General features: G+C 44.2%; 1 protein-coding gene across 15 annotated transcripts in view; it reads right to left on the bottom strand.

The window, feature by feature from the left end:
• The window catches only part of PUM2 (pumilio RNA binding family member 2), a 315,445-nt gene that overhangs the window by 161,285 nt on the left and 133,767 nt on the right, over positions 1 to 20,393 (bottom strand). For 8 of the 15 annotated variants that reach the window (XM_033938769.1, XM_033938776.1, XM_033938770.1 and 5 more), the window contains 3 exons: positions 14,923 to 15,045; positions 14,190 to 14,341; positions 10,124 to 10,253 (listed from right to left, as the gene is read on the bottom strand). In XM_033938769.1, the coding sequence (XP_033794660.1) occupies positions 10,124 to 10,253; positions 14,190 to 14,341; positions 14,923 to 15,045 (405 nt within the window). The remainder of the gene's footprint in view (positions 1 to 10,123; positions 10,254 to 14,189; positions 14,342 to 14,922; positions 15,046 to 20,393) is intronic. The other 7 variants (XM_033938772.1, XM_033938780.1, XM_033938774.1 and 4 more) reach the window with 2 other exon arrangements.

Raw genomic sequence — 20,393 nt, forward strand, 5'->3', positions numbered from 1 at the left:
TAGGCTGTACTGGTCTGGAGAGATTGTCAAAGAATTAAGATTATGCGCAGATCATTATAGCTTGAGATATTGAAAACCAAACTGTTTGTAGATGCATATTTCTGATCTGTCTTTCCTAGTGTTGTCCATTTCTTGTATTCTTTTAATATGTTATTGAAAGATTTGCAAACTTGATTTTATGTGTTGATGATGTTTTCAAGAATGTTTTTATATTGTTTTGTTTTTCTTGCTTTATGTATATTTAATTGGAAACTACTGTGACTCCAGGCGGTATATTAAGTTTTTAAATAAATAAATAAAAATTTTCCTCATCCATATACATTTTATTAAGTAGATTCTCCATAGTCTGGATTTTATCAGATAGTTTCTTTGTATTTTTGTCCATACACTGATTTATAGCAAAAAATGTTATTATACGTTTTCATTAGCAGTTTCTAGGTATATATCTTACTTCTACTTTTAATTATCTCTATAGCGCAACCAGATGCACGCAGTGCTGCACAGAGTCACAAAGAAGAAGAAAACAGTCCCTGCTCAAAAGAGCTTACAATCTAAACAGCCAAGACAGACAAACAAGATGTCATGGATATAGTTAAGGGGAATGGTTTAATCAGCCTAATGGGTTGGAGGGCAGAGGAGTAGGGTTAAGAATTGAAAGCTATTTCAAAAAGGTGGGTGTTCAGTCTGCTTTTAAACAAGGGAAGGGGCTTGATGGACAAATTCGGGTAATTTATTCCAGGCATAGTGGGGAAGCTAGATGAAAGGAACAAAGTCTGGAATTGGCAGTAGAGGAGAAAGGTAAAGCTAAGAGCGACTTATCTTAGGAATAGAGTTCTCTGGGAGGTATATAAGGAGAGAGAAGAGAGGAGAAATATTGAGAGGCAGCAGAATGAATACACTTGTCTGGCAAGAACTTAGATTTATGGTCCTGCACATAAGGTAATCCAGACACTTACCGAACATTAATTGCCCCTTAAAGGGAAGCTTAGTGAGGGTCGCCTTAGACAATGAATCACCAGACCACTGCCGGATCCACAAAATCCAGCACACGGAAATAGAATATGCCAATAGCTTGCTCACCACTCTGAATAGGACACATAGGGCATCAGCCACATAGCTGATGCCAAAAAACCAAAAAAGAAAGATCCTGAAGCACTATAGTATAAGGATCATGGTGCAACTTGGAGTGAAAGGTTCTAGTGACAAAGGATACCACTGCGGCTGCTCTCAAAAGTGGAAGAAAGAAGTAGGGAATTATAGGCCAGTAAGTCTGACTTCTGTGGTAAGCAAATTAATGAAAACACTTTTAAAACAGAGAATGGTGAAGTTTCTGGAACCTGGTGGATTACAGGACCGAAGGCAACATGGATTCACTAGAGCAGTGTTTTTCAACCTTTTTTGGGCAAAGGCACACTTGTTTCATGAAAAAAATCACGAGGCACACCACCATTAGAAAATGTTAAAAAATTTAACTCTGTGCCTATATTGACTATATATAAAGTAATTCACTTGAGTGCCACCGCCGCCATCGGGAACAGGCCGGCGCCAAGTTCTCCCTGCTTCTCTTCCCCGTGGGGCCGACCAACTCTCGCCACCCGTCGTCAATTCTAACGTCGGAGAGGACGTTCTAGGGCAGCCAGGCAGCGATTGGCTGGCCCAGAATGTCCTCTCCGACGTCAGAATTGACGCGAGTGGCGAGAGTTGGCCGGCCCCACAGGGAAAAGCAGGGAGAACTTGGCGCCGGCCTGTTCCCGATGGCGGCGGTGGCACTCAAGTGGCTAAAGAGCCGCAGTTTGCCGGCCTAGGGACAACACTGTAGGGTGGCCAGCTGTGCACCCCCTTGGGACGTAAACCCGGGGTGGGGCAGACCGCCCCCCCCCCCCACCCTGGTATGCCACTATCTGTACCTCACTCCCTCCCTATGACCAAAAATTCTCCTTTCTTCTATTCCCCGTGTACACAACCATCTCTTTCCCTCCCTTCCTCTCTCCAAAGTCCATGCCTTCTGTGTCCAAACACTCATTCCCTCCCCCACCTCAGAATCTCTTTCCCTCCCTTCCTCTCTCCCAAGTCCATGCCTTCTGTGTCCAAAAACCCATTCCCTCCCCTACCTCAGCATCTCTTTCCCTCCCTTCCTCTCTCCCAAGTTCATGCCTTGTGTCCAAAACGCACTCCCTCCCCCCTTTTGTGTTCCGTGTTTGCCTCCCAGCCCATCTTTGCAACTTTCTCAGCAAAACGAAGCTCAAGCCGCGAGGCTTGTCTTCTGCTTCCTGCCTGCCCTGCCGCGCACAAATAGCCGAACGGAAGTATTCTCCGACGTCAGCGCTGACGTCGGAGGGCAGGCTTTGCTTAAGCCCTCCCTCCGACGTCAGCGCTGACATCGGGGAACGCTTGCGATCGGCTATATGTTAGCTGCAGGGCAGGCAGGAACAGAAGACGAGCCTCGCGGCTCGAGATGTATTGAACTCCGTGGGTCCCCCGTCCAGCTCTCTCCTGTCCATGTGGGGCGGACCGCCCCTCTCCCTAGACTGTGGCCTAGGACCCTGGGGGAGCCCGGGCCCCCTGTCAGCTCCGGGCCCCTGAATGCAGGACTGGTGGTACTGCCCTGATGGCGGCCCTGACCGTACGGCACACCAGGCAACATCTCGCGGCACACTAGTGTGCCGCGGAACAGCGGTTGAAAAACACTGCACTAGAGGTAGGTCTAGTCAGACAAATCTGATAAATTTCTTTGACTGGGTGACCAGAGAATTGGATAGAGGGAGAGTGTGCTAGATGTGATGCATTTAGAGCTTATCAAAGCCTTTGACAGTGTTCCACGCAGACATCTAATAAATAAACTGAGTGCCCTCGGGATGGGTCCCAAAGAGACAGGCTGGGTCAGAAACTGGTTGAGTGGAAGACGACAGTAGGTAGTGGTTAATGGAAATCGCTCTTAGGAAAGGGATGTTACCAATGGTGTGACTCAAGGTTCTGTTCTTGGGCATGTCCTTTTTAACATTTTTATAAGCGATATTGCTAAAGGGCTGTCGGGTAAGCTTTGCCTCTTTGCAGATGATAGAGTAGACACCCCAGATGGTGTGAATAACATGAGGAAAGACCTAGCGAAGCTTGAAAAATGGTCTGAAATTTGGCAGCTAAAATGCTGATTAAAGGCTTTCACCATCGTATAGAGCTTGGACATGGCCTTGGAAACTCTCAGAGGACCCTCTGGTGCCTCCCAGTGATCCATGAGCATTTTTGCAATGTCCGGATAGTCAGGAAATGAGGAAGACTGTGGGTTCGTGCTGCTCATGAGAGAGCAGTGCGCTGTCGAGGACTGGCTAGCTTTCAATTTTAGCTCTTGAATAGATTCCAAAATAATCCCTACCAATACAGAAGGTTTAAATAATCTCCACACCAAGGGGTCCTCCCCATGATCAGGAGCATCTCCCAGAACCGTGACTCCAGCCAAATTCCCCAGTGTAGAAGTGACTGCCCAAGTAGTGAAAGGCATGGTCACATCATCTGACTAATCTGAATAGCTCGTTGGTGTATTGTTCCTTGGCTGAGTATGACCTCTCTGCTGGGGACCCATGTCCTGGGAAGGAGGAATCTCTGACTCCAACAGACAAGCCATTGTAGGCAGATTAATAATAATAATAATTTTATTTCTTATATACCGCTATACCATAAGTTCAAATACAGTCAGTGATTGAGATACATGTAATAAGCATTCAATCTGGAATACAATTACAGTTGAAGGAATATGTAAGTAATCTAAAATCTAAAAGTGGCGTAAAAAAGGAATATGTAAGTAATCTAAAATCAGTGGCGTAAAAAGTTAGAACAGTGGCGTGATTAAGATGAGGACAGCTGATAGGAATTGATAGGAATAGGTAGGACATGATTTGGGATTTAGAACTTGTTCAACAGATGCGTCTTCAGTGATTTTCTGAAGTCAACGTATGAAGTGGCCTCAAGTATGGGTTTTCCAAGCCATGTGTTCAATTTAGCTGCCTGGAATTTTTCTTGACTAGATAAGCCTGAAAGAGCATGTCAATAAATTTCAAGGGGGGGCGGCGGCTTATTCTGAGGGATGGTTATCTCCTGCGAGTCCTTCTTGGAGTTCAGATGATTTAAGGGCTTTAAACGAGGAATTGAGGCTGTGTTTCTTTGGGAACACACTTTGTGCTGCCCCTCCTTGGGCCCATTATCATCTTTTGGACTGGCTTTAGGTGGACTGAGCAGAATAACCCCCCCAAAGGGGCAGAAGGGGGCTAAAGCTGATGTCACTTTATCCACCTCACATATTGTATGGCATGTGGAACATGGATACTCACCTGTCAGCTATCTGCCACAAACAGGGCATGAATCTGAAGTATCTTGCCCTGAGGAGTCATTCTGATGTGTTGTTTTCTTGTAAAGACGAAGCTTGTAGAGGCAGTAAAAAGCTTTAAATTCAGATCTGGAAAATCCACAATGGACGCCATGTGAGCAATTTTACTAATAAAACTGCCAGGGAAAACTACAACGATCCCTAAAACACAGCGATTTTAGGATTTTGGAGGAGGGGGAACTTAAGACTAACTCCCAAACCAGTTAAAATCCAAATTTGGAACAAGATGGCAGCAGCATGTTAGCAATCATTGCAAGTGCTCAGTCTTACCTTTGCCTTTACTTCTTTTTCCTGGGTCGCAACTGTGCCAGCATTTTGGGACCATGCCTCACAGCAAACGTTAAGATGTTATCCGGTTGGACCTTTCCACAGCCGGACAAACGCAAATGGACTGCTTCCTGACGAGCTCACCAGCCGTATTAGGAGGGGGAATCCCTGCTGTAGCTCTGGTGGAAGGAGATGCCGGAGCCATGGGGTTCGAGACATCGCTTCCCCCCCCCCCAGCAGCATGATCGTCGCTGAACCCGGCAATGGAAGGCGTGGGCGGTGTGAGTCCTGAAAAGTCGATGAGCCCGACGAGCTCAAATGGAGGAGGGCACCAAGCAAACCAAGATGCCGATTCAACTATCTATCGAGGAGCGGAGGCTGCCGACTCCTTACAGACGGCGACACTTCAAAACATATGGAGAGTGCTCCAGAAGTTGGAAGCTGCTTCTACAAAAAAGGGTGAAACTGAAAGAAGCCAAGAGAGAGATACATCTGGCGAAAGCACAGGCGGAAGAACAGATGGCTAAAAATGTAAAAAAGGGAGACAAAAATTTTTTCAGATATATTAGTCAAAGGAGGAAGATGAAAAATGGAATTGCTAAACTAAAAGATGCTGGGAACCGATATGTGGAGAGTGATGAGGAAAAAGAAAATGTGCTAAACAAATACTTCTGTTCTGTGTTCACAGAAGAAAATCCTGGAGAAGGACCGAGATTGGCTGGCAAAGTTCCACAAGAAAATGGAGTGGATTCTGCGCCGTTCACAGAGGAGAGTGTTTCTGAGCAACTTGAAAAACTGAAGATGGACCAGACGGGATCCATCCCAGGATACTATGGGAGCTCAGAGAGGTTCTGGCGAGTCCTATTAAAGATTTGTTCAACAAATCTCTGGAGATGGGAGTGGTTCCTGGGGATTGGAGGAGAGCGGATGTGGTCCCTATTCACAAAAGTGGTGACAGGGATGAAGCAGGAAACTAAAGGCCGGTGAGCCTCACTTCAGTTGTCGGAAAAATAATGGAAGTGTTGCTGAAAGAAAGGATAGTGTACTTCCTTGAATCTAATGGGTTACGGGATCCGAGGCAACATGGCTTTACAAAAGGTAAATCGTGCCAAATGAACCTGATTGAATTTTTTGATTGGGTGACCAGAGAGCTGGATCGAGTACATATGCTAGATGTAATTTACTTAAATTTCAGCAAAGCCTTTGATACAGTTCCTCATAGGAGACTGTTGAACAAACTTGAAGGGCTGAAGTTAGGACCCAAAGTGGTGAACTGGGTTAGAAACTGGCTGTCGGACAGACGACAGAGGGTAGTGGTTAATGGAAGTCGCTCGGAGGAAGGAAAGGTGAGTAGTGGAGTCCCTCAGGGTTCGGTGCTGGGGCCGATCCTGTTCAATATGTTTGTGAGTGACATTGCTGAAGGGTTAGAAGGAAAAGTGTGCCTTTTTGCAGATGATACCAAGATAGACACTGAAGAGGGAGTGGAAAATGTGAAAAAGGATCTGCAAAAGTTTAGAGGAATGGTCTAATGCCTGGCAACTAAAATTCAATGCAAAGAAATGCAGAGTAATGCATTTGGGGATTAATAATCGGAAGGAACCATATATGCTGGGAGGTGAGAAGCTGATATGCACGGACGGGGAGAGGGACCTTGGGGTGATAGTGTCCGAAGATCTAAAGGCGAAAAAACAATGCGACAAGGCAGTGGCTGCTACCAAAAGGATGCTGGGCTGTATAAAGAGAGGTGTAGCCAGTAGAAGAAAGAAGGTGTCGATGCCCCTGTACAGGTCATTGGTGAGGCCCCACTTGGAGTATTGTGTTCAGTTTTGGAGACCGTATCTGGCGAAGGACATAAGAAGACTTGAAGCGATCCAGAGGACGGTGACGAAAATGATAGGAGGCTTGCACCAGAAGACGTATGAGGAGAGACTGGAAGCCCTGAATATGTATACCCTAGAGGAAAGGAGGGACAGGGGAGATATGATTCAGACGTTCAAATACTTGAAGGGTATTAACGTAGAACAAAATCTTTTCCAGAAAAAGGAAAATGGTAAAACCAGAGGACATAATTTGATGTTGAGGGGTGGTAGATTCAAAGGCAATGTTAGGAAATTCTACTTTACGGAGATGGTGGTAGATGCCTGGAATGTGCTCCCGGGAGAGGTGGTGGAGAGTAAAACTGAGTTCAAAGAAGCGTGGGATGAACACAGAGGATCTAGAATCAGAAAATAATATTAAATATTGAACTAAGGCCAGTACTGGGCAGACTTGCATGGTCTGTGTCTGGCCATTTGGTGGGGATGGCCTGGGGAGGGCTTCAGTGGCTGGGAGGGTGTAGATGGGCTGGAGTAGGTTTTAATGGAGATTTCGGCAGTTGGAACCCAAGCACAGTACCGGGTAGAACTTTGGATTCTTACCCAGAAATAGCTAAGAAAAAAAATTTAAAAATTTAAATTGAATCAGGTTGGGCAGACTGGATGGACCATTCAGGTCTTTATCTGCTGACATCTACTATGTTATTATCTGCAGGAGACATGCTGAATGTTGTGAGTAAATTGGATGACTTCGATTCAAAATATTAAGACAGAAATTAATATAAAATTCAAAAAAATTGAAAAAGAGATTTCTTCATTGCAAAATGTTTCTTCAACTGTGGTAAAAGATAGACTTTTTCTTCAAAGGAAGATTGAACAACTGGAGAACTATAACAGGCGTCTTAACTTGCGTATATTGAATTTTCCTAAAGTTGCTTTTGCTACACCAATTGAAACTTTTAAAAAATATTTGAGAGAGAATTTGAAATTCTCCTCTGAACTTTTGCCACCAGTAAATAAAATTTACTACTTGTCTAGGAATTTAGAAAAGTTGCCTCCTAATCAACTTGATAATCCTCAATCAATGGACTTAAATAATAACAGGTATATTAGAAAGCTCCCAAGAAGAAATTGAATACTGCGGAACATTGATAATTTCCTTAGTGTTTGAGCAGGACTTGAATGCAATTATGAAGGCTTCCTTTCAATCTTCAGAGTTTCTTTATGGGTCAAAAAATTTGGATATACCCTGATGTTACAAAGGCTACTCAAGACTGCAGAAAGTTGTTTTTAGTGGGATTAAGTATTAAAAATGGGAGCCACATTTCTACTTAGTTATCCCTATAAATGCCTCTTAAGATATGTTGGGACTAAGTATGTCTTTTTTGTACAAGAACAGCTTTGACACTTCTTGGACACAAAGAAAGTTATTAATTAACATGAAAGTGCTGCAGAAAATTTAGGCTGCTTGTCATATTAAGCCTTTGCTTCAGATTTGTTATGATTTGTTTAAATTAATGGAGACCTCCTTGTCTCTTATTTCTTGCTCCCCACTAGTTAAAATAGAGGTCTAAGAAGGAGTTTTAATAATTATTTTGAAAATAAATAAGGGTTCTCCCTTTTTCAGTTTTTCCTATATAGTCCTTTAATACTTTATGGTTTAATTAACTGTTTTCCTTGGCTGTTTAAAATAATATTTCGTATTGCTGTAACAAGTGGATTCTTGTATATTTGATTTGAAATTTATAAATAAATAAATTTTAAAAATCCAAATTTGGAGACCTCCTAAAATTGATCTCACAGGCTGTCAGCCTGTTAATGTGCCATGTTGTGTGCTGGAAGCTATACACAAAAAGAAGGGGCAAACAAGATGCCAAATCAGTCCAAAAAGGGAATGTTTATTTTGTCAATCCCAACAAGGATCCAAGTTTCAACAATATAAAAATTGTCTTCCTCAGGGGACAATGGTACAAATTCTGATGTATTTGATACACTGTAGACCAAAAACTGACAATCCTGCAATGGGAGTTGGAAGTCCGTTGATCTTTTTAACAAGTCCTGGCTTTATAGCATTCAACAGCTCGCAGAAGAGAACACCATTTTCTAATCCCTGTGAAAATCTTTGTAACCAAAGCTTCTGCATATGCACTTGGCTAAAAGCAAGATTTTCACAGGGATTAGAAAATGGTGTTCTCCTCTGCGAGCTGCTAAATGCTATAAAGCCAGGACTTATTAAAAAGATCAACAGACTTCCAAATCCCATTGCAGGATTGTCAGTTTTCGGTCTTCAGTGTATCAAATACATCTGAATTTGTACCATTGTCCCCTGAGGATGACAATTTTTATATTGTCAAAACTTGGATCCTTGTTGGGATTGACACAATAAATGTTCCCTTTTTGGACTTATTTGCCTCTTCTTTTTGTGTATACTTCGCTTTGCGGGGTGGATTTTTTTCTTCTGCTTTGCACTCTGTGTGCTGGGAGCTACAAGATGGAAGCTGAAACAGTTTACAGGGAGATCCTCTGCCTCAATAAGCCTTGGAACTTGGCCTGCCGGTCTTCTGCCTCTCGGGCCCAACATTCTGGTCGGAAATGCCGTGCAAGCAAACAGGTGGAGGAATGCAGTTGGCGCCGATCCTGGATATACCACCACGGAGCCAAGCAACCTGCACTCAAACCCACTAGCGAATGAACCTGGGGTGAACAATGCTTCCAAGGGAATGGTCCCTGAACCCCGATCTGTGAATGCAGGCAGTCCAGGTGGGAGCAATGCAGAGCAGTCAATCCCCTGGAAGCAGTCTTTGCCAGTAAAGTCTGTGGTCTCCTGCAGCAAGAGCTATCCCTGTGGGGTACCTCTACAGCACAAACATACAAAGCTGCAAAAATACCGAAGTTAGAGAGAGAAAAAAAAAAAACCAAACATGAGCAGAAAAGACTAGCTCCTACTGTCTCACTTGTAAGAAGACAACTGAAGTCAGAGGGCAGTCCCGAGGTAAAAAGGGAGGGTCAAAAAATGTAAATGAAACTTCTTACCAGAGATCTCGCAAGATGGGATTGACTACCCACTTGTCCAGGAATAGAGTGGGATTGTACAAGAAATGCCATTTTGGCTCCTCCCACTTCACCCTTGCTGTCACTCCTAAATATAAGCATTTAGAGTTGCTACTGTTGCATCACCACCTGTAAAGAGATGAGGTGGCTGGATGGCAGCTCCTTTGATTTCTAGGAGCCAAGAAAGAGGAGGTGGATACAGCAGAGAGGTAGGGGATATTAGAGAAGTTCACAGCTGAGAATGCAAGATGGACAGAAATGAGGCCAGGAGCCATTATTCAAGGGGATAAGGAAAATTTTGGGCAGGGGTAATACAAAGAAGAGGAGGGCAAAGGATTTGGCTAGGGAAGGGGGAGAAAAGGATGCTGTAAAACAGTGCTAGTTGAATTTGGTTGTCGCCTCTTACCAAAACAGCAATCAGTTACCCCAGCTGTGATGTAGGTCTGTACTGCGTTTATTTACATAGCAGTACAAGATGTACAAATAACAGTAGCAGTCATTCTGACCAGCTGAAATATTGCAGTAACAGATTAATTACTAGTACAACCACAATCCAGTATTACAGCATAAAGAGTGGTATTTTTAACACTTTCTTAGCAAATTTGTACATTACCTGGCATGCCTGTGGCAAGACCTTGACCAAAGGCCAATGTTGGATTTGTTGCTGTGAGTGACTCGTTCTGCTGGCCTTGCTGGCCCTGACTGGGAGTAAGTGGGCGCTGACTTGTTCCAGCACGTAGAACCTTATAAAAGATCAACAGGAAAAATTCTCCTTAAAAACTGAAATGCAAACAAACAAAAAGCCACAAATGGGCACCTTTTGTAATAAACATGAACTATAAAGATAGCATAGGTTTCTTATACATTACAATTTTGCATGAATTTTAGAAACTTTAAACTGACATACAGTTGAGAGGAAATCCAATAACTTATTTGCTGGAAGTTGGTACATAAGTAAAAACATTAAGGACTAGATCAGGGGTGTCCAACCTGCGGCCCCGTGAAGTATTTTGTGCTGCCCCAGTCGAGGGTGATACAGTGTTTTCCTCTGCTGCCCCCGGGTGTTTACCGTCTTGCCGGCTCCCTCCTCTGACTTGCTGCAGCGTTTGCACATCTGTGCGGCCCCAGAAACATTTTTTTCGGCCAATGCGGCCCAGGGAAGCCAAAAGGTTGGACACCCCTGGACTAGATTCAAATAACAGGAACAAAAGTACTAAAATATTGAGTGCTATAATGGTAAAGCTGGGCACAGAAGCTGTTATACACTACTAACAGTTGGTATTTGAGTGCCTAACTTTAGGTGAAAGCATTTACACTATGTCAAAGCCTGGTATAAATGCTTGACCTAAATATCCATCAGTTGTGTGCATATCTAACAGTATGCTATAAATTTAATGACACACCTCTGATCCACCTATATTAACAAATCCATTGCAGTTATATGCTATAGTACCTAGGGCCAGATGCACAAAACTCCGACACAATGGTAAAAAAAATAACATGGTGGAAGCGATTTTTGTTTTACTGGTGATGCTCAGCACAATAGCATGTAAATTATATGCATGCTGTTCTGCCAGAGCAGCACCGGTAAAAGGAGAGGAACTATAAAGCATAAGAATAGCCTAGTCAGACTAATGGACCATCTAGCCCAGTAGCCTATACTCACGGAGACCAAGCCAGGTCACTAGTACCTGGCAAAACACTCAAAAAGTAGCAGCATTCCATGCTACTGATCCTGGGCAAGCAGTGGCTTCCCTCATGTCTGTCTCAATAACAGACTACAACTTATCCTCCAGAACTTGTCCAAACCTTTCTTAAACCAGCTATGTTAATCGATCTTACTATCACCTCTGCTCAGAAGAGTAATCGCTAGGCACAGCTCCTCCTGCCTGCCTGCAGCCTTTGCTCTCCACTCTGTCCAGCTGATAGCGACTCCGGAGTCTTGATCAGTTGACAGCCAGCAGAGGGGAAAATAGCAACTGCCAGCTTACCCGTGCTCTAGCTGATTGAGAGTAGACTTCCTCTGCCAATGGAGCTGTGATCAACTGATCAAGGCTTCTCCTGCCAGCTCCAGTGCAGGGGGTGCACTGGGAAGGGGAAGGCCTGCCATTTTAAAGAGGCAGGCCTGTCAGCAGGAGGGAGTGGGCATCCCTTGTGCTGGCTTTTGATTTAAGGTATGGAGGATGTTATTTAGAGGAGAGGGGTGGGGCATGAGCTGGGAGCCCACTAGACCACCAGGATTCCGTTTTGGTGTGTAGTGGGTGGTCAGGACCTTGGGGGCTTGTGTTGGGGGGAAGGTAGGAGGGAGGTAGGAATGGGGGGTTAATTTTATGGACTCTGCCGTTTGTGTGTGTTGTATGGGGGCCTTAAATGCCTGAGCCAATCAGGGCCTTAGGCTCCTCCCTCTATATCAGAGGGACCTAAGGTCTGACGTTTGAGCCAATCAGGGCCTTAGGTTCCTCGCCTGTTTTCACAGCTTTAGCGATGATCGCTTTTACTGACCTGATTCACAAAACAGCCCACTGCATGTTTTTCCCCTCAAACGCACATTTTCCGATCCAGCCATGCAAATTAGCTTAAACCCAGTGCAAAATAGCCAAGTGAATGATGCACTATCATCACTTGGCTATTCTCCCCCCCTAAAAAACAAAATGTGATTTAGTGATCGGAAAAACCGACAGATTAGACCAGACTTAAATATCTGTCCCATAAAAAAAAAAAAGTCTCCCACCGCCGATGACGGCCCTCCCTGATGATCCCTGACAAACGCAGCATTAGAGAAAATTGGCAGTAGGAATACCCACTCCCTCCTGCCACGCAGAGCACCCCCACACCATGGGACCCCCGAGCCACTGCCCCCTTCCCACCCAACACCAAAAAAATGGCAGGAGGCATGGACACTCCCTCCTGCCACTGGACACCCCCACCCCACAAACCTGAATGCCCAGCGCTGCTCTTGACGCTCATAGGCTCCCTGCGCTAAAAACCGCTATTGCGGTTTAGTAACAGGGGGCCATAGTGCAAAATATAGACAGCAGATATAAATTCAGACACATTTTGATCACTAAATTTAAAATAAAATAATTTTTCCTACCTTGTTGTCTGGTGATTTCATGAGTCTTTGGTTGCACTTTCTTCTCCGACTGTGCATCCAATATTTCTTCCCTTCTTTCAGCCTGTATGCTTCCTCTCCTCCAGACCTCATTCCCTCCCCCAACTTTTCTTCCTCTCTCCCTTCCCTTTCTTTCTCCCTGCCTCCCTTTCTTTTTTCTGTTTCCCTTCTTTCCTTCTGTCTCCCTGCCCTCCCCCAAACCACTGCCGCTAGGCAGGGACAGGGCACAAGGCAGGCAGGCAGACCTAGTGACAGGCAGGCCCCATACCCCTCTCGTACCCTAAACCATCCCCCATACCCCCCAGTACCTTAAATCATCCCCCTACGTACCCCAGTACCTTTTTTAATCATACCCCCTGTACTTTTTAAAATCCCTCCTTCCCTCCCTAGACGGCTATCCTGGTATTTTAAACATCTCCCCACCTTCAGTACCTTTTAAAATCCCTCCCTCCCTCCTTCCCTAAATGGCTATCCTGGTATTTTAAACATCCCCTCACCCCCCCGGTACCTTGATGCAATCCTGGCAGTCCAGCGCTGCATCGGCAGCCTTCCCTGCTGGACAGCCGCCCATGTCCCCATCTGCCGCGGCAGTAATAGGCAGGTGTGAGCCCCGAGCGCGCCTGCCTGGTCTCGTGCCACCCGAATGGTGTCAGCTTGGCAGGCTCCCCCATCTGCGCTGGAAGTGAAATCCAGACGCGAGCCCCGAGTGCGTGTGCCTGGCCCCGCACCGCCGCTCGAATGGTGCAGTCAACTCCCGTGAGTCTCGCGAGAACCAACAGCACCATTTGGGCGGCGGCACAGGACCAGGCAGGCGCGAGCCCCGAGCGCGGACTGGGGGAAAGGAAGGGCAGGAGGACCCGGACCTGGCCAGCTGTGCACCCGGGGCGGACCGCCCCCCCCCCTTGATAGCCACTGATCTTCACCCCGCCCTGCCAGCACTCTGATTGGCGGCGTTCTTCAAGAGGCGGACCAGTCAGGAGGGGAAAAAAGAGAAGGGAACCCGCTTTGCGATCGACTGGGGTCGCCTGAGCGAGCGACCTGTCGATCGCGATCGACGTATTGGGCACCCCTGCCATAGAGTATGTGATACATAATACAGGATGTTATGAATTTTATTCAGGATGAGATGAGTAGCCAGTGAAGTTGCTTAAGGTAGGCAGAGATTTAGACATATTATTTCAGACTGAAAATGAGTCTTATTGCAGTATTTTGAATAAGCTGTATTTTGTGGATTAGGGTGACATTGATTCCTATGTAGGCGGAGTTACAGGGGACCAGCTGTTACAAATTGATAGGTTTCACAACCAAACAATGCAGTCAACCTAAAAGGCTAAAATATGGAAGAGAGAATAAATGGCAAGATAAGATTTTCAAAAGAAAAAGAAAAATTACAAAATTTAGATGAGCTTTAGCTTTTATGGTGAACCATTTGCTTCATGAACAATTGTCAAGTTAAAGCTATTGTAAATCTATAAAACTGAAATGCAAATGATTATATGGTTTAATTAAGCTAGCTGGTCTCTGTCCTGGCATATACCTTTCTAGCATGACAAGAAATACATTATACCTGCTGTTGTCCTTGTTGCGCTTGTGATGCTGCTTGCTGGTTTGCTGTAGTGCTTGCTGCTGCTGCTGCTGCCGCTGCTTGTTGCTGAAATAAATTGGCTGGGTACACCCCCCAGGGAACACCATAATACTGAGGAGGCACAACAGCAGGACCTAAGAGATGGAGGTGAAGTACACTATATGGTCAAAAGCCTTGTTTCATTTCTCAAAAATCAATTTTTAAATTTCAGTTTACAAGGTTACTGTGACCTTACATATCTCTTGTGCAATATGAAAGCTGATCCACTGATTTAATGTTTGTTGATAAAATTTACATATTTCCAACTCCTTAAAAATTCAGGGCTTCTACTTAATGTAACAACCTAATTTGCATATTTTACCAAAAAGTTGGTATACATTCTGTTAGCTATAAAACACTGCAGTAGCAGCTACATATGGACAGCTGACACAACTGAATTCAGTGGACTGATGCCTCCTGTTTAATGAACTATAAAAATATAATATAATTTACTTGGCTATACTATTTATTCCTACCAAGAGGTTTAATACACTACCCAGAGGTTTTCTGTAGTTTAGCAAAAGTACAAATGTGAACTTTTTTCATCACATTTTCAAATCACTACATGATTATGAAGTTTAATAAGAATGAATTTTTTTCATTTTTTTTTTTTTTTTTTACTATCCATGAAGAAAATAAAAGCTATGGCAACAAATGAAGAGGTCTTTTAACTTACCAGCTAGTGTTGCTGCTGCAGCTAACCCTGCTGCCGTGTAAGGGTCAGTACCAGGAGGAGCAGCACTGATAATGTAAGGGTTTGGCACAAAGGCAGCTGGAGCAAGGCCTGCTGAAAACACACCTGATGTAAACAAAACCATCATCCTTTATTTCTAATGTAACACAACACTGTGCAGCACATATAATGGACTAACTGCAGATCTTTAGATAAAAAATTACCAAACAGATGACAATTAAGACAGATTCTCCATAAGACATTCAAGTAGCAATTCTCTCTTCCTGATTAAAGTTTACTAGACAGAAAAGTCTGCTAAGTATTTACTAATTGAACTTAAATGCATGGGCTATATACATTATTAGAAGGAAAAATTAACTGTATATTACAAACCATTTTTATGAACCTGCAATGAGAAGCCTATAAAGAAGCAAATGGTTTCCTCTGTGCTTCCTACTAAACCTCCTGGAATGTTTGACAGCAGCCTTATGCACATAATGAAGAAGAAAACACCATATACAATAGAAAACCAGAACTTGGAAATTAAACTATCTTCTTCTGAGGGCATACAGCATTGCAGAGTGCAGGAAAAAGAAATATAGTGGTAAGACCCCTGCCACTATACTAGTACCACTAGTATAGTGCCACTATACTAGTAAGAGCCTGGTCTTACAAGTGTTCAAGGCTTGTGCAGATGAGGAAAGAGCTTGCAGAGATGGGACAGGGACAGAACTCATAGGGACAGGATGGGTATGGAGAGTATCCTTCCCTGATGATTGACAGCACCCAGAGGTCAGATGTGATTGTCTCCCACCGGTGGTAAAAATGATGGAGACGACCTCCAATAGGGGGAAGATAGGACAGAGACAGAACGGTGGAAATTATGCTCTGTTTTAAACAGTCACAAAGGCTGCGTAGCCTTAGGTGCAGCAGAAGGTTGAGGTTTCTGTTGCTTCCGAGTCTGCTGTTTCTTCAGAGGCGGACGATTGTAAGGAACCGCTCTCGGAGTAAAACGCCTCTGATAAATAGGAGGAGGGCGTGCAGGCTTGGTAGGAGCTGGTTTAGGCTTTGGTCTGACAATAGAAGCAAATAATTTTTCATGGTCAGACAATTTCTTAGTGGCTGCCTCAATGCATCGAAGAGGGCATTGCCTGCACAAGGAACATTAGTCAAATGGTCCTGAAGATTAGGATCCATATCAATGGTACGAAGCCAGGCAAAGCGGCACATTGCTACAGAACAAGCCGCCGCCCTGGCAGACAACTCAAAGGCATTGTAAGAAGACTGAAGTAGATGTAATTTGAGTTGTGATAGAGAAGCTAAGACTTCTTGAAATTCAAAGTGCTTTTGAGTATCTAAATAGTTAAGAAATTTAGGCAAAAGAGCAATGAGGAACTCAAAATAAGTGATAAAATGGAAATTGTAATTAAGGACTTTAGAGGACATCATAGCATTTTGATAGATGCGACGTCCGAATTTGTCCATAGTTTTCCCTTCCCTTCCAGGAGGAACGGTAGCATAAATCTTGGAAGGATGAGACCTTTTCAATGATGACTCCACAAGGAGGGATTGGTGAGATAACTGTGAATTCTCAAAACCTTTACAATGAAGAGTTTTATATCTGGAGTTCAATTTGCCTGGAACAGCTGGAATTGCATAAGGTGTCTCTAGGCATCTGGTAAAAGTTTGAGACAAAAGCCTGTGAAGAGGAAGCTTAAGTGACTCTGCCGGAGGTTGAGGAAGATGCATGATTTTAAGATACTCCTTAGAGTATTTAGAACTAGCATCCAATTGAAGTTCAAGTCAAGAGCCATCTGACGAAGAAAGGAGGAGAAGGATAGCTGATCCACCAATGCCTTGCCTCGAGAAGGACTCGAGGTCGTCGAAGTAGCCTGGGTCGAAGATGAAGCTTCGGCAGGAAAAAAAGGCATCAAAAGAATAGGGAGACTTAGACGAAGCAATGGAAACCGCTGGGTTCTCGAGGTGTGGAAGTGGAGACCTCAATCGAGGAGTCGGTGGTCTAGTAGAACTGGAAGGTGTAGATCGAGGCTTAGTTGAAGGAGGACGCTCTTTAGAAGAAGAGCTATGTCTGGAGGTATGCCTCAAAGGCCTCGAACATCAGTGAGAACGGTGCTTGGAAGCAGATCTCGAAGTTCAAGGAGACTTCGCCCCGGAGATGGAAGCAGTCGATGGCACCAAGGAATGGATGGGGATGGAAGCTGTGAATCGAAGCTCCAGAGGCTTGATGGAGGAACCTCGATGCACTCCCAAAGACTTTGCTCCTTGTATGGAGTGTGAAGATTCCTATCAAGGCACTTGCAAAGAATCTGCTCCTTGCTTTACGTGCATAGACCAGACACTCGCAGAGACTCTGCTCCATGCCAGAGAGTGTGTAGGCTCAGCCTGAGGCATAGGAAGAGGCTCGACCTCACGGGAGTCTGCAGAATGCCTAGGCTGGATTAGAGTAGCTAGCTTCGGTCCCATATTAGTAAGGATCTGAATAAATTGCTGCTCTAACATGGTCTGGAAAGAAGCCGGCACAGATGGATCCACGTCTGAAACCGCACTACCTGCTTTGGCTGGAGGTTCTACAGAGGCAGTGGAACTGTGCTTCGACTTGGAAGTCTTAGGCACCTTAAGCACCACCGCTGGAACTTTCTGTTGAGCTATCTGACCTGAGGATACAGGAGAAGATACAGCAGACGTCGCTGCAAACGAAGAAGGTCTGATGAGGCTTGAGGTCGAAGCAGTGGAGGCAGGAGGAGCCTCGGTTGAAGGTGAGACTGAGGTCGGCTTCGGAGTCGAGGTCGAATCCATCCCGAAGAGCTTCTCCACTGAAAGTAGACGATGTTTAAGGGCTCGAGGTTGAACAATAGCACTTACTATGTGGGTCCGTGAGAGAAATAGCACGCTGACGCGGGCTACACTTCTTGAAGCCTGTTGTTGGCTGGGACATAGGAGGAAAAACAGCCGCTGCAAGGTCGAAGCCCCTGGGCTGCGGCCGAGCGGCCTGCCCCGGCAGCCGAATGGAAGAAATAATTTTTTTTTTTTAAAACAAGAAATAAACATAATAAACGAAATACAGCGACTCTTGAAGAAAAATAACACAAACCGCGGTGAGAAGGCACGAAGTAAAAGTTGAATGCAGAGAGTCAAAGAGGGACTTCTCGGCTCCGTGGAAAACTGAGAACTGAGGAGACGCGCCCTGTGCTGGGCGGGAAGGCACTTGCGCATGTACAGTGCAGCCGACTCGAAACTTCTAGCTTCTACAAGCAAGTCTGCTTGCGAGGCTTCCGCATCGGGGCTCCGTCGACGACGTCACCCATATGTGAGAATAGGCTGCCTGCTTGTCCGGGGATAAAAGAAGATCCAAACGGTAATAAAGCCTTGATTATTTTGTTGCTCAAGATAGGATAACTACTACATAAGAAATAAAGCTAAAATTACTTGCCATTAGTTTTCAAGGACCAATCAAGTCAAAGAATGATACTTGTCTGAGCGGTTGTATCCTTAAATATGCAGACACTTATAACATTGACAGACTCTTGAGTACGCGACATACATGTCATCTATTTTAGGGAATTTTTAGGGAATTTTTAAAAATAAAGCAAAATTCTGGAATCTGTTATGGCACACCACTGGAATCTATTCGGGGCACATCACTGTGCCATGGCATACAGTTTAAGAGACACTGGTCTAGTATGCCGTTTAGTCATGGACAATGCTGTAAATATATCCGAGATGAGAAGAAATTTAGATGACAATGAAGAAAATACCAAGCTAACAACATAGAAACATAATGGCAGATAAAGGCCAATTGGCCCATCCAGTCTGCCCATCCACAGTAACCATTATCTCTTTCTCTCTCTAAGAGATCTCATGCTTTCTTGAATTCAGACAGTCTCTGTCTCCACCAACTCTACCGGGAGCCTATTCCATGCATCTACCACCCTTTCTGTAAAAAAGTATTTCCTTAGATTACTCCTGAGCCTATCACCTCATAACTTCATCCTATGGCCTCTCATTCCAGAGCTTCCTTTCAAATGAGGCTCGACACATGTACATTTACACCACATAGATATTTAAACATCTCTATCATATCTCCTACCTTTCCTCAAAGGATGCATATTGAGATCTTTAAGTCTGTCCCCATAAGCCTTATGACGAAGACCACACACCATTTTAGTAGCCTTGCTCTGGACTGACTCCATCCTTTACATGTCTTTATTTATTTATTTAGTCAAATTTCTAGCCCATCCTCCCAGAAGAGCCCAAAACGGGTTACAAGTTTACATACACAGTTGAAGGTTTAGCAACAAGGTTACAACTTCTCATACAGTAGGGATACAGGCACAACAGATTAAAAGGATGAAGAGCAGTAGTAGAAATTTCTATGTATATGTTATGGGTACTGCGCACAGTAGCATGGCCAACGATGGACAACAAGGATGCACATTCACAAATAAGATATTCAGAACAACAGATTAAAGGGAAGAACTGCAGCAGGATAATTCTTATGAACTGCATGGACAGCAACATAGGGATAATTCTTATGACTGTATGGAGGTGCAGTCTCCAGAATTGTGCACAATATTCTAAATAAGGTCTCACCAGTCTTATACAGGGGCATCAATACCTCCATTTTCCTACTGGCCACACCTCTTCCTATGCACCATAACATCCTTCTAGCTTCTTCCTATGCACCCTAACATCCTTCTAGTTTTCGCCGTTACCTTTTCAACCTGTTTGGTCATCTTAAGATCATCACATATAATCATACCCAAGTCACGCTCTTCTGTTGTGCACATAAGTTCTTTACCCCCTGCCCTGTACCATTCCTTTGGGGTTTTTCAGCCCAAATGCATGACCTTGCATCTCTTAACATTAAATTTTAGCTGCCAAATTTCAGACCATTCTTCAAGCTTCGCTAGGTCTTTATTCATGTTGTTCACACCATCCAGGGTGTCTACTCTATTGCAGATTTTGGTATCATCCGCAAAGAGGCAAATCTTTCCCGACAGAACCTTGAGGCACACCACTGGTAACATCCCTTTCCTCAGAGCAATCTCCATTGACCACTACACTCTGTCATCTTCCACTCAACCAGTTTCTGACCCAGCCTGTCACTTTGAGGCCCATCCCAAGGGCACTCAATTTATTTATTAGATGTCTGTGTGGAACACTGTCAAAGGCTTTGCTGCAATGCTCATTTGCTGCATCACCTAGCCAAAAACTTCAGGGTCCCAGATATAAGAGAGTATAACAAACAGCAATTTTTTTATATAACTTTAAAACTGATCTGAAAAGTTATTTTTCAAAATAATGAAACCATCATCTGGTTGTAAATATTAAAATTATACCAGAAAGAACGAGTCTTTCTGTAGAAAAACCATGAGAAAGTCTTTTTGACTAAATATTTAAATCAATTTAAATCAAATCCACCCTGCTTGGAGTTTAGAAATCCAAAGGAAATG

The sequence above is a fragment of the Geotrypetes seraphini genome, chromosome 3, assembly GCF_902459505.1.
Source record: "Geotrypetes seraphini chromosome 3, aGeoSer1.1, whole genome shotgun sequence".
Lineage (NCBI taxonomy): Eukaryota > Metazoa > Chordata > Amphibia > Gymnophiona > Dermophiidae > Geotrypetes > Geotrypetes seraphini.